The following is a 14591-nucleotide window of genomic DNA, read 5'->3' as shown; positions in this document are numbered from 1 at the left end:
CATATTCTTCCTTCCTTCCTCAGTCTCCTCTTCTCTCCCTGCTCAGCTCCACCCTCCTTTTTTGGGTGTGGTAGAGAACCTGGAACCTCCCCCTTTCCTGGGGACCACCCTGTTACAATGCCCACTCTATATTTTTATTCCAACATATCTATGGTGGCACAGATCTCAGGTTGTAGTCTTAGGAGACAGTCTTTTTTTGTTTTTGTTTTTATTTATTTATTTTTTTGGCTTGGACTGCTGAACTGTTTTTTCAGAAATGGAGGACTTTTGCTTTCCACAATGGACAATACATGGAGAGACTGGTTTTCTTTCACACTGGAAACCTGAAAATTTTCTTTTCTTTTTTTTTTTTATAGAGGCATGTTTTATTTATTTGCCTACTTGTCTGCTTGTTTGTTTTATTTGTACAAGCACTGGGTACAGTCAGAAGAGCGGGATGGTGAGAGAATTCACCATAGCCAGAGCGGGGAGCAGAGTAGGCAGAAGGACCGAAATACACTGCTGAGGGGAGCAGCGGGTGGCAGGAGAGGTCTGCGCGCCATGTGGGACCCTCCTCTGGTGGCCGGGGAGCAGCCGGGGATCGAACCGGCGCCACAGAGGCCGCGGGCAGCTTCGCAACCCAGCGCTCAACCTCTGTGCCACCGGGGAGGCCCAGAAATCTGAAAATTTTCATCTGAGACTGCATCCCAACATCCATATATTTGCTCTTCATCACCATGGAAATGGCAGAAAGAGAAAGGAGGGAATTGATAGGGGGAAAGGCTGTCCTCAGCAAACTCCATAGAGGCTTTGTGGACTCCACCCTCATGACACTGGGAACTACAGGACCTTAGGGTGTGGTTAAGCAACTAGGCTCTGGGTTTCGGTATTTAACTGGCCATGTGGCTGGGGGTCGCCCTCTTGGCCACAAGGCGTGATAGGTTTTTGCCAGCTTGGGGGGTCATTGGGATTGCAGGTCAGCAGAATGGGGAGGATGCATTTATAAAGTTATCTCCCTCTTTTTCTCCCTGAGTTATTCATTTCCCCAGTTCCCCTTCCCTTGTAAATAAACCTTTTATCAACTTTTTGTGTGTGTCTGCATTTTAGCATTAATAAGTCCCCTTTTAAGCACGTGGGTGACAACCCAGTCAAGAAATCTCATTTTATATCTGGGTTAGCCCTGTGACAAGCTTTCTGCTCATCAGACAGCTTCCCTCAGCCTGCCTGGGCCTCCCACAGAGATGGTGTGTGTTCTGTGATATGACTGTGTCTCTCAGCCTTTCTATCTCCCATGTCTGTGTTCACAGAGAGGTTCCGTGTGCTTGGCCCCCCAGACCCTATAGTGGCAGAGCTGGGCGAGGACGCCATACTGCCCTGCTCCCTGGACCCAGTCATGAGTGCAGAGAACATGGAGTTGAGGTGGCTCCGGACCAATAACTTGGAGTCAGTGTTCACCTATCTAGACCAGCAGGAGTGGAATGAGGAGCTGATGGCCCAGTACGCAGGGCGGACCTCGCTGGTGGGGGAAGGCTGCTGTGCGCATCCACAAAGTCCAGGCTGCTGACAATGGGCTGTACACCTGCTTCTTCAGCAACGGAGTCTTCCGTGGGAGAGCCACCTTGAAGCTGCAGGTGGCAGGTTGGTGACATGTTAAATATCTCAGAGTCCTGGAGTTTTGGAATTGGGGAGAAAATAAGGACAATGTAATTTTGTTTTTCATTTCATTTATGAGTAAGAAAAGGCTTATTAATTCATGTTTTATGAAACGCAAATATACAGGGGACCTACTTCATGTCTGGCCTGGTCTAAACTCTTGGATACAAAAGCAAATCTAATAAAGTTCTTCACTCTGTGAGTTTATATTTGTAGTGGGAGAGAGAGCAATTGTAATAAATAACCAGGGCCTAAATGACTTTTCAAAGTGAGAAGCGGTGAGGACAGGAAGCTAAATGGAGCAGGGAGATGGGTCAGCAATGGGTCTGGGGCGGAGGGGAGATTCCAGTAATAAATAGTAGCTCAGGCTGGGGCCATGGGAGCAAAGACTCCAGGAAAGTGGGAATACAGCTGAGTAGATACCTGATGTGTGGGTGTTCCTTTCTCCCTAGTTTTATAGACAAGATAATTACTATGTATCATATGTAATGTGAGGCATACAGCATAATGACTGATTTATATATATAGTGAATTGATGGCCAGAATAGGTTAAATTACATATGTCTGCTATTATAGGTTTAGCAAAAAGAAAGAAAAAGAGGCAAAAAAAGGAAAATATCCTCATTGTGAAAAAAAATTCTTTGGAGTTTGTCCTTTAACAATTTCCCTACATGTCACAGAGCAATGTTGGCTACAGATATGCTGTACATTGCAGGGAAGGGAATTTCTATGTGGAGGAACAGCCTGTGTGAATGACCTGGGGGGAACATGTGTTTGGTGTGTGATCTGCTCACATGGAGTCCTCATGGCTGGTGGGAGAGAGTGAGGAGCAGGGTGTTGTGAGGTGACAAATACTCTAATAAAAAATGTTGTGAGTACATGGCAGAGAGGTCAAGGGTGGCTGATGAATGCTTCCAAAGGAAATCATAAAAACCTCCATGTGATGCTGATATTTGAGCTGGAATGTCATTTTATCTAACAGGGTCTATAAAGCCCCTCAGAGCAGATGAAGAAAGGACGATGGAGTCCACAGAGCCTGGTGATTGTGGACAACAGCAGTTAGATTCTTTAGCTTGAGGTGTTGGGCCTTGAGGGAACAGTGTAAAAAGTGTGAGCACTGCAGAGAGAAGAGGCTGGGGAGGATCAGTCACAGATGAGGAGTCCTGGTGCACATGTTGTGGTGTTTGCATGTGGAGCTGTTGGGGATTTTCAGCACAGCAGCGCTTAGCATGATGACTCTGGCAGGAGTGGGGACGACAAGGGCAGAGACAATATCTGGAGTTGTGGCTGCAGTTACGGGGTGGAGAGGGGGGCTGGTTCACACAGTGGCGGTGGATGCACAGGAGGTGCCATCAGTGAGGTTTGGAAATAACCCAATTGAATGAGGAGAATTGGGTCACAGAATTTAAAGTGGAAGAAGGGATTGCAGAGGTTTCCGAGGCTTTGTAGATTCTGTTTGGTATTTAATGTCAGGAAGATTAATAATGTATATCAGTTACTTGTCACCATAGTGCTGCTGTGTAACAAAGAACCACAGAAAAAATCTCTCAGTGGCCTGTAGAAATGGACTTGTATTCACATGGGCTGGTGGGGACTTCAGCTAACCTGGGATGGACTTGACTACTCTCCGCTGAACTTACTCCTACATTGTTTGGTCAGATGAAAATGTCACCACGTGGACCTTGGCTGGGCTTGTTACATGAATCGTTACTGGCTCCTGGCTGAGGGAGGAACTTCAGGGGAAAGGCTGGTAACAGGCCCTGCGCCACCTGAACTACAGTGTCCTTCCGTGGAGGTGGCAGAGGGAAGACCCGTGGGGCCAACACTTTAAACCTCTGCTGAGTCACATGAGCTGATCTCTCATTAGACAAGTGAAGTCACATGACTGATCCCAGAGTCAGAGTGAGTAAAATGGCAAAGTGTGAGCCTGATATGAGGAAGGATGAAGAATTAGGAACATTTGTATTACTAATTTACCTCAGATGAGACAACAGCATAAGTTCAGAGGCAGACTTTTGGTTGTGAAAAGCATGTGAGGAATCCTGGCAGATGTAACCCACAGGGATGGGGCTATAAGGGAGGTAGATGGGGAGGCTTGTGAGGTGATATCTGGAAGTGATGTATGAAGAGACACAGGAGCTGAGGGAGAAGAAACCCTGGGAGAGGGTGTGAGATAAGATGGGGCTTTAAGGACTGGACCCTGGGACTGTGCTGCCTTCAAGGAGCAGGTGCAGGGAGAAAAGTCAGGAAAGGGGCTCAGCAGGGGGTCCAAATCACAAAAAGCCACTCTCAGAGGGAAGTGACCAGTCCAAGATGAAGGTGGTTTCAAGGTCACCTCAGGAGTGTCTTGAATGAAGGGAGACTGGGTGAGAGGACCTTGGAGACTGCGGTTGTCAAATGGGAGATTTTTGATGTATCACCCAGAACAGAATAGACTAGAAGGAGAAGCTGCACTATGGAGGCTAAAATGTTGGTGAGAAATGAGAAAACAGCTTTTTTTTTTTTTTTTTTGCTTTTTTTATTTTATTATTTTTTTTTTTTATAAATTTTATTGTTATATTCCCCATACAATTGCAGCCCCCCATTCTGACCCCAATCCCTCCCCTCCCGCCCCCGCCCCCCTAAAAGTGTCTCTGGTTCATAGTTTTTTGTTGATTTTGATTTTCACTTTCTTATAGTTATTCATTTTCCTGGTCCCTTATTTAAGTTTTCTAGATTCCTGCTATGAGTGAGACCATCCGGTATTTTTCTTTTTCTTTTTGGCTTATTTCGCTGAGCATGATCCCTTCCAGCGCCATCCATGTTGCAGCAAATTGCATGTGTTTATCTTTTTTGAATGCTGAGTAATATTCCATGGTATATATGTACCACATCTTCTTGATCCAGTCATCTATTTTTGGGCATTTGGGTTGTTTCCAAAGCTTAGCTATTGTAAACAGTGCTGCTATAAACATAGGGGTGCAGGTGTTCTTTGGAATTGATGTTTCTGTGTCCTTTGGGTAAATACCTAGGAGTGGAATTGCTGGGTCATATGGAAGCTCTATGTTTAGTAGGTCCAGAAATCTCCACACAGCTTTCCACAGTGGTTGGACCAGTTTGCACTCCCACCAGAGAAAACAGCTTTTATGTATAATAAGGTGTCCTCTTCTAACAAGAAAAACATTCTACATAGATTTGAACATGTTTATATATTTATTACAACAATAGGTAGAAAGGTAGAGATGAACATGTCAGGTTATTCGTCTTGCTCCAGGTCTTCCCCAGATCCCTCAGAGTGAATCTTGACAGCCTCCCCTGGAGGTGTGCACAGGAGGCCCTGCCCCACTTGGCTCTCATCTTCCTTCTGCAGGTGTGGGCTCTGGCCCCCAAGTGCACATCATGGGGCCAGAGGAGGACGGGGTGCGTGTGGTGTGCATGGCCTTGGGCTGGTTCCCAGAGCCCCAGGTGCAGTGGAGACACCCCCGTGGGGAGCAGTTCCAGAACTTCTCCAAGGTCCATGCCCAGGACACTGAGGGGCTGTTCAGCGTGGAGTCTGCCCTGGTGGTGAGAGACAGCTCTGTGGGGAGCGTGACCTGCTCCATCCTCAACCCTGTCCTGCTTCAAGAGAAGGTCATGGCCATAGTCATCCCAGGTCAGTGCTGCTCCCCCACTCCATGCTTCCTGCAGTGTCATATGGGGGACCAGCACCCCCAGGTGTGCTGTCCTGGGCTGTGTCCTGATGGGGTCTCTGTGGGGTCTCTGTCTGCAGAGCCCTTCTTCCCCCGGGCCTCTCCCTGGAAGCCGGCTTTCCTGGTGAGCCTGCCCTTGCTGCTGCTCCTGCTCCTGGGGGCTGCCTACTACACCTGGAGAGAATATTCCACATATATACAGGATCTTCAGGAAGCTCTAGGTAAGCTCTGCTCTCCCTCCTGAACTCTCCTGTCTCCTTTATTGGTGACATTCTGGTTCTTAGCTCACCTGTGTCCTATGTTGTCTTTCAGACCAGAGGAAGGCATCTTACTTGGCTGGTGAGTGATGCTCCAGGTGTCCTGGGTCCCTGTACCCTGTGCTCAGGGGTCCCTCCCCTTGGGTGTCTCAGCACAGACATGTGGTCCCTTCCCTGGGGGCTGGTAGGAGGTAGGACCCTGCTCCATGGGCTCCAGATCTGGGTGCTGCTTTCCCTCCATTCGTGGGATCTTGGTGGATGGTGACCATTGGAGTCTCCTGTATCCTGGTCTCATTCCAGTCCTGACTTTCCCATCATTGTGCTGGCTTTTTAGTCCTCAATGCATCTTGTTCTTGGTCAGCACCTGGAAGTGAAGCAGCTGCTCTGGGATTTTTATAAGTAAATGGACTCTTAAAGTTTAGGAGTGTGACCTCCTCCTGCCCTTTTCCCCCAAACAACCCCAAGAAAAGTCTGTTCACTCTATTCCTGAAGATGCTGATCAGTAGTGCTGGGAGAGGATGGGGTGACCTTGCCTGTGAAGGTGTGGGGGGACTTTCCATCTCCCAGAAAGTTTTTATCACTAGAAATACTGCATTGGAGGAAGAAGGGCCATTTCTACTCTGAAGCTGGTATGATGTCCATGTTGTGTTTTTATTTCATCTTCCCATTAATTTCCAAGGATATACTGAATGTAATAATTATGGAATAATATGTCCATTAAAAAATATCTTTCCATGTACTGTTTTTGATCCTGTGTAGCCACACTGAGTATCAGGTGAAGCAGGAGCTTTGAAGGCTGTGGGGCCCAGAGCTGCTCAGTGACTTGCCAAAGCCCCACAGCAGCAGCAGGCAGGGCTGGGTCAGTCTGTCCTGCAGGCTCCTGACCTGACCCAGGGATTTCCCACCACCCCCTGCTCTCTGCACAGGGCAGGAGGTCATGACCTCTCCAGCCTCTCCCCCTCCACCCTCTAGAGTCTCACCTGCAGAACACAGGAAGACCAAGGCCCCTGCATCACATAAACAGATGTTTGTGCTGAGGTCTCACCTGTGTGTTCCCTTTCAGCCTGGAGGAAGGCCCAGCTGTATGCAGGTGAGTGGCCCTGAGGGTCCTGGGACCACCTCCCAGCCTCCCCTCTGCCCCTTCTCTATCAGAGGACCCCACCAGGAATGACCTGGGGTTCCTGGTCTCCTCTCACTCTGGAGCCTCCATCTGAGAACAACAGGGCCTCTACCTGCCTCTATCTGCCCTGTCCTCCCTGCAGGTCATGCTGGGTCAGGACACCCTCTGACCACTTGTCACCTGGTAATTTCTTGTGGGTGAGGACAGTGGGGGTCAGTGTGAAGAGAGGCTGCAGCAGGGGCAGGTTTGGGGTTCAGGATTTTACTGATCTCTTGAAAATTCCAGACATGCTGGTTCCTGCTTCAGAATTAGGTCTTGCTAAGGGGTCCTGCTTATGGATCATTCTGGATTCAAAATCCCAGTCCAATTTGGGATCTAGTATTTGTTTCCTATTTCCTCTTAATTCTCTGTCTTCTCATGCATGCTCTGATTTATGTCCAAGCTGGTTTTTTTCTTCCAATCCCTTGTGGTTGCTGAGGTGTTCTGAGTCTGGGTCAGAGCTTCTGGGATGTTTATGACTCTTGGGCAGAGGCCTGTAAAAGTTCTGAAATTACTGTAAAATCCAGTTTTTGTGTGTGTGTGTATACTTTTTGTGTATTTGTAACAAGATAAACAATGTATGATTTTCAGAACCATCATTTTTTTAAGGAGAATTCTGTCTGACAGTCTCATGGTTGCTATTATTTAGGTTTTTTTTTTTTTTTTTAAGAGGCAACTATGTAGACTGGAAAAGATCAAACCTAAAATGGTTATAATCCATTTCCAAAGAACAGGGGTGAAATTTGAAAGAAACGTCTGGATGGAGATAGAGAGGGGAAGGAAGGAGAGGGGTGTGTGGGAGAAGAGCCTTCTAGAGGTTTTGGGCACAGTCACCAGTTTGAATCTGTGCTGTGCAGACACTGTACAAGGCTTGGGAATGAAACACAGTGGGCCTTTTGAAGTACTTCAGAAAAATTTACACTTTGAAAACCATTATTGAGGCGACCATCTAATTATGCTTCCTCTCACATTAGCTCCCCCCGTAACCCCAGAGCAGGGTCTGCGCTGGGTCCTGCGGGGAAGGTCAGAGATGCTGGTGAAGGGAGATCTGAGCCTCCTGAGCCTGAGTCACACGCCCTTTCCCTGCTCAGGGGTTTGTTCATGGTCCTGGATACAGACCCTGAGCCACAAGGAGGGGGCTTGTAGGGGAGGGGCCTGGGGACCAGGAGTGTGAGGACCCTCCTGAGAGTCCCCCTGGTTCCCCTGGGACTCATTTCCACACAGTGAGGACCACAGAGTCCTCTTAACCATCATTCCAGCCTCTGCTGAGTTCATGTCTCATGCATTTTAACATAAACTTTCCTTGGGCATGCAAAAGAATGATGTGTTTGAATGAAACACCATGAATGCACCAGAATCAACATTTTAATATTGACAGATTCACAGATGGATACATGTGTGATCTCGTATTATTTGTGAAATTTAACAAAAATTTTTTACTTAAGGTTTTGCTACGAAAATTAACTGACTCACACAGTCAGTGCACACACAGGCCTGGGCACGCTGTGTCTCACATTAAATGTCACTGGATTTTCTACATTTGTTCCTGCTGCTCCTGTTCCTGTTCTCCTCCACGCCCTCTTTTTTTATTGTTGTATGAAGAAGTGTGGTGTAGAGCATTATAGCAGATGTCAACTAATGTCTCAGGAAAAATAAGAAAATTGAAAATCTCCTTTTTTCACAAAGAGGTCACACATATGCCACCTAATCATTGCAAGCAAAGATGGAAATGCCAACTTCTCTGAGTGAGCTTGTGCAGGTGTGGCTGGTGTCACACATTTACACACCATGTGCACAAGAAATGTTGTTTCTTATTCCTATAAATGTGGATCCTGGATTCTCGTCCCTCCCCCTCACTCCTTACATGGTTGGGAAACTCACGCTCTCCCCTGATGGCCTCAGAGTCTTGCTGTATCTGACCTGATTGTTGGGGGAATGACCTGCTTCCTCCTTCCCAGGCAGGGGTGGGGTGGGAGACGACATGGCCTTGGGGCTCTGGGGTAGAGGGACCTGTACTCCCCTTTCAGTCATTTCAGGGGCTCTCTCAAGGCCACTGGTCTAAAGAGCCTGTGTGGCACACGTTGAGGTCGGTAGAGCTCGTCCTGTCTGGTCATTAGGGCTTGCGGGTGACCCTCCCTCTTCAGCACAGTCAGGGTCTGGTCTGTCTCTGGTCAGCAAATTGATAAACCTTCTCGTTCCTTCCTCCTGTCCCACATCCTTGAACTCCTCTCCTCACCTGTCCTTCCTCCCTCCCTGGTCTCCAGGCTCCTCTCTCTCCCTCCTTCTCCCTGAGAGTAGGTGACACTTCTGGGGCCTCATCTGTCCACGTGCATCATGGGGTCCTGGTGCTCCCTCCAGACCCTCCCCTGCCAGGGCTGTGCTCACCTGCCTGGGCCCCCACATGGGGCATCAGAGCTCCAGCTGCTTCTGACACACATCACCACACCCTGAGCAGCATCACCCACACAGTTTATCATCTCACACGCCTGCCGGACAGACATCAGAGACCATGTCTTGGGAGCAACTCCAGCATCTGGCAGCTCCTTCCTTCCAGGAGCCCCTTCTTCTCCCAGGATCTAGGGCTCCCTGCACTGACTGGGGATCCCATCCTCTGTCTACACAGCCTGCCTTGCGACTATCTCTAAGCACAGGTGCAGGGTCATGGCTGTTAAGGCTCATGTGATTGGTTCCCCCTGATGATCCACAGTACCATCCTTGTGTCCAGGTCCTGTCTCTGCCCCACCTGCAGATTTCTCTTTCCTCTGTCAAGGACACAATTTACAGGGCCATGGGATGGGGATACGGACATCATTGAAGTCATTATTCTGCTTATACAGAGAGGTCTTACTATGAAGCTTCCATCTTTCTGGGCTCTTCTTGAAGGAAACAGTTGTGCCAATCCAATGTGTTTGTGTTCTTCTCTGTCTACAGGGATGGTTTTGTTTCCACCACACATGAAAATGTGGAAAGTTGTCACTAGTGTTTGATCCTCTCAGTGTGTGTCCATGTTCCCTGCTCTGCATGTCTCTCTCCCCCTAGAACCCTCTCCACCCCCTCCTGAGTGGGCAGGGCCCTGTGCTGAGTGTCCTTTGTCCCCTCACTCATGTCACAGTCACCCCCCACGTACAGCTCAGTCACGTTGTTTCATTCTCTCTCTCTCTCTCTGTCTCTCTCCCCTTGTTTGACAAAGAGATTTATTCACAATCAGAGAGGAAAGCTCTGCCGACCAGCCCCCATGTCTCCAGGCTTCCACAGGCCTTTGCTGCCCCGGGAGGCAGGAGCATCGGGCCACACACAGGTCTGGGCTGGTTGTAGCTCTAGGCCCCATGGCTCAGAGAAAACCTGCACGTCCAGGTTTGTTAGTTCTTCACAAGCACACACAGTCCTGGGGTTTCATCTCCATAGAACCTGTCCAAGAAAACCTAGTTTCCAGGATACGTCTTGGCCGGTAACCTGAAAGTATAATTTGATGGTCGTATCCGGGTAAAGACCTTTCTGTTGAGTGGGTGTTCAGCCTGTCACCCCTGAGTATTAAGCTTTATGTCTTAAATCATGGGAAATTTGCAGCATAAGAACTGTGTGTGTGTGTGTGTGTGTGTGTGCGTGCGTGCGTGTGTATGAATCTAAAAGTTAAATGCATCCACTAAATATTTCCAAATATTTTCCCCGTGAACTCTGTATCACTGTCTTGTAGAAAACAAGGCATGGGCCCTGATGTGTGAGTATCTAGAGTCCCTCACGTGACATGTGTGTCTCTTGCAGATTGGCGGAAGGAGCAGTTCCGGGCCTGTGAGTGACTCTGTTCTCTCTGGGGCTGCTCAGCTTCTGGCCTTTCCTTCTGTTCTCTGTGTGGGCACAGACTCTGCCCCCTCCTTGGGGTGGGGTGGGTGCAGCTGTGAAGTCACACAGGTGGGCTGGGGGTGACTGTTCATGGGTGCTGAAGGGGTTCCTTAGTCCTTGGGGTCCAGGCGGGTCCCCAGGGGTCCTGTGACATATTTGACCCCCAATAATATTGTAGATCCTTCTTTTGCTTGGGGGCTGTGGGCTGGGGTCACCAGGCTCTCATTTCAGGGAACATATCCCTCTCCCCATAAAGCTAAGTGTCTGGGGTGAAGAGGTGTGTGCCCTTATTATGTCAGGCTGGCATATGGGTTCTCTCTCTGCAGGGCCTGTCACTCTGGATCCAGGTTCTTGCCACCCCGGAATTGTCCTCTCTCATGACAAGAAGAGTCTGACCTGTCATCATTATGGAATAGAGATGAATGCACTGTTTTGGGTCTTGAGGGCATTACATCAGGGCGATGTTACTGGGAGGTAAAGATCAGCAATGCAGACAAAACTGCATGGAGGCTGGGGGTCTGGAGGAAAGATAAGAAAACAAGATACTATTTTCCATCCCCAGTGAAAGGGAAATGGGCTATTGGCTGGGTCAGTAATGTTTTCAAAGCCTATACTGACCCTCTTACTCCACTACCCCTTAGGCAGGTTCCCCGCAGGGTGGGGGTTTTCCTGGACTATGCTCATGGGGATATCTCCTTCTATGACATGACTGATGGCTCCCACATCTTCTCCTTCCCTCCTGAGTCTTTCTCTGGGACTCTCCTTCCATACTTCTGCTGTTGTAAAGGAGACTTGTCCATGACCCTCTGCCCCCTGGAGGTTGGGCCCCAGAAGTCCTCTGTGCCCATGAACAATCCTCCTTCTCTGGAGGAGCCTGTGGGTCCCCCAGGGGAGGGGATCCCTTCAGGCTCTGGTGTGGTTGGAGCTCCCCCAGGGCCTGAAGCCCCCCTCCTCCCCTGTACCCCTGAGACGGTGTCTCCATGAGGCCCCTCCCTGCCCTGGGCTCTTCTTGGGGCTGCAGGTTCCCTGTGGACAAACCTGTGAGTGAGTCCCGGATGCTGGAGTCTTGTCCTCCTGCTCTGGGTGCAGATTCCTGGGCCGTGGTTGAGAGAACAGTCAGGTCAGGCCTCATGCTGAGACATAACTCTGAACCTGTTTAGGGTAGGGTGAATTTTTCCACGGGAAATCATTTGTCATTTGATAAAGAAAATATTTACTAGGGATTTTATGCTGTTAGTGTTAGGGGGAAAAGGATGTCCCAAAGCAAATTCCATATAGGCTTTGTGGACTCCACCCCCACCCCAGGTCAAAGCCAAAGACACTGGGAACTCCAAATCCCATCACCACCAAAGGGAAGGTGGCTGGGACCTGAGGGTGGGGTTAAGCAGCCAGGTGGATACAAAAGGCAGACACATGGGCTTTGGGGATCCCCCATTTAATATCGGGGTTGCTCTATAACATTAGGACAGGAAAGGGGGTGAGCTCTCAATGATTCTCCTACATTAATTGGAGTTTACTTTATTCAACTTGACTTAGTTTGGAGTAAACTAGAGCCTGATGGAGGGTCCCCAGATCTATTTTTAGGGGTCTGGGCTATCTGACCAGAAAACTTTGGCCTCCAAAATATTTGGGGAAATGGCTGATGATGGACATTAGAGGAGCCTAATATTCTGTTATCTGCTTCCTACTCTGGAATGGATAAAATACACTTAATTTTATCAAACCTGATGAACTTTTATTACCAGTGATAAACTTGTGGTGTGTTAATTGGGTGACATCAGGAGAAGGATCTGGTTCCTCTTTTGTGTCAACACCATTTGGAAAGGAAAGAACTGCTCCTTGAATTAAGATGAGAATGAAGAAGAGATTTTCAGACTCGGGGTGACTTGGGGTGCTGTGACTTGAGCTCCAGGTGTCCCTGTGCTGACTCGGTCCTTCCACGTCCTGAGGCAAAGGGTCACGGGAACCACAACTGCCAGAAGAAGCAGGATCCTGAGCCCCAGACCTTCAGGGGGGAAGGTGTGATCCCTCCCCCAGGGGACACTGATGTGGTTCTGGTGGGAGGTGAAGACAGGAAGGGGGAGTGGGGAGGAGTCAGACATCATAATGGTGTGTAATAGTTTTAACAATTTCTCTTGTGTTTGTTAATTTGCATTTATTACCCATTTCTTCATTTGTCATCTTCCCTTTGCTTTTATACAAGTCGATGTAGTTTATGTTTATAATATAATTTTGGGTAACATAATAGATAAAGGGGCTACCCTGGTGGTACAAGGGCTTATGCACAGCTCTATAAAGCTCTCTGCAGCCACCGCAGCATAACTACTATCCCAAGGCAGGGAGCTACCCCCATGGCATAGCAGACCTCTCCTGTCTTGCCCGCTGCCCCCCTCAGCAGTGTATTTCAGTTAATCTACCTGTTCTGCTCCCCACTCTGTCTCTGGTGAGTCCTCTCACCCCCCACACCTCTGGCCTGTACCCCAGTTCTTGTATGCATAAATAAATAAATCTTTAAAAAAAAAACAGAATAAAGATATTATAGGCAAATTTGAAAAATACCTAATATGGCATTTTAGATAGAAAAATTGGGGCTGTCTATCCCCTCATTTTGGAAAAAGGTGAGCACTTCTTCACTTGTAAAGGGAGCTTTCTCTTGATATTTAAAAATAAGCAGTGTATACATTGTGAGTATGGAACTGAGTATGGACTCTCCCATCACCCATTTATTGCCCTGTCCATGAGAACAGTAAGGTCAGGTCTTGTGTTGAGGCCACAGATGGTGAAATTGACAGATTTGAACCTGTTTGGGGTAGGACTAACTTTACCATGGAAGATCATTTTTCTTTTCATAAAGAAAATATTTCAAGGGATTTTCCTACTGTTTGGACAAGGAAGGGGATGAGCTATGAATTTGTGTCCTAAATTAATTGGAGTTTATCCAACTTGAGCTTGTGCTGAGGAACCCAGGTGCTGAAGAATAACTTATGTTTATGATATATTTTTTGGGTAACAGATAAACAATCGAATTGTGACTGAACTTGAGAAATAAGAAATATAGATACAAAGATTGGTGCTGTCTGTTTCGGAGACATGTAAAGGGAGCTTTCTCTTGGTAGTTAAAAACATAAAATTGTGTTGTATGGTTGTTCAAATGTGTGTGAATCATGTGTGTGGAGCTGAGTAGTCAAATGGGTTGACTCTCCCATCACCCATGTGTTGTTTCCTGGCCCACATCTCCCACGTTCCCTCCTGTGTGACCTGGAGCTGGACCCCAGGAGTGTGTCCCTTTGCCCCCTGCACAGTGTCAGGATGAGCCCTGGATGGGACACTCCAGTCACAGCTGAGGAAATGTGCCTCTCCTGGTCGTGTTGCTTTTCTTCTGGATCCTGCAACGGGAAGTTTGTCCTTTTTAAGATTTACCCTCACCTACTATCCATGAAAATTTTCCTTCTATTGTTCTGAAAACTATTAAAAACTGATAAGCTGTGTGTCATGTCTTTTGATCTAATGGGGCATTACAGAGTTTTTATAATTAGATTCAGACTTATGGAACTATTTAGAAAATGTACAAGGTTTTGACTTGGGTTTTTGTCAATTAAGGATGTGTTTGCTCTGAAGTCACATGCTGTCAGTTAAGCAAAAAAGAGATTTCCAAAGACTATAATTTTTTTATCCATAGATATTACCACTTTTGTTCTTGCTTAGAATATTTTATTTTAAGTTGCTTTCATGCTGGAAATAAAGGATCTATTCCTCCAAATCCTCTTTGTAGCATGTTGCAAAAATATCAGTGCTGTCACTGATTAATTAATAATATTGTTTATATATTTGTCTGCAAGTCATATTTATGATTTCATAAACATTACACAAGATTACTTATTTCAAGACAGATTTTTATACAGGAAACTTTGTATTGATTATAGCAGAAAACTTTTATGCTAGTCATTATAAGGTAAATGCATTAAAAATCCCCTGCTTTTAACATAAACATGAGAAACTGGAATCCCAGCTATCACACAGCTCAGCACCTCCCAC

General features: G+C 47.4%; 1 protein-coding gene across 1 annotated transcript; it reads left to right on the top strand.

Annotated features, from left to right (window-relative positions):
- Positions 1-1270: 1270 nt before the first annotated feature.
- On the top strand, positions 1271-11540 carry LOC311188185 (butyrophilin subfamily 1 member A1-like; the record flags this gene model as incomplete). Its single annotated transcript, XM_084259341.1, has 8 exons — positions 1271-1514; positions 4982-5263; positions 5381-5521; positions 5613-5639; positions 6621-6647; positions 10479-10505; positions 10883-11030; positions 11198-11540. The coding sequence occupies 8 exons, from the start codon at positions 1271-1273 to the stop codon at positions 11538-11540; spliced, it is 1239 nt and encodes a 412-aa protein (XP_084115467.1).
- Positions 11541-14591: the final 3051 nt, after the last annotated feature.

This window comes from Talpa europaea, assembly GCF_964194135.1.
Source record: "Talpa europaea genome assembly, chromosome: 2".
NCBI lineage: Eukaryota > Metazoa > Chordata > Mammalia > Eulipotyphla > Talpidae > Talpa > Talpa europaea.
Note: the sequence above shows the minus strand (reverse complement) of the source record. Positions and strands in the feature narration are given on the sequence as shown.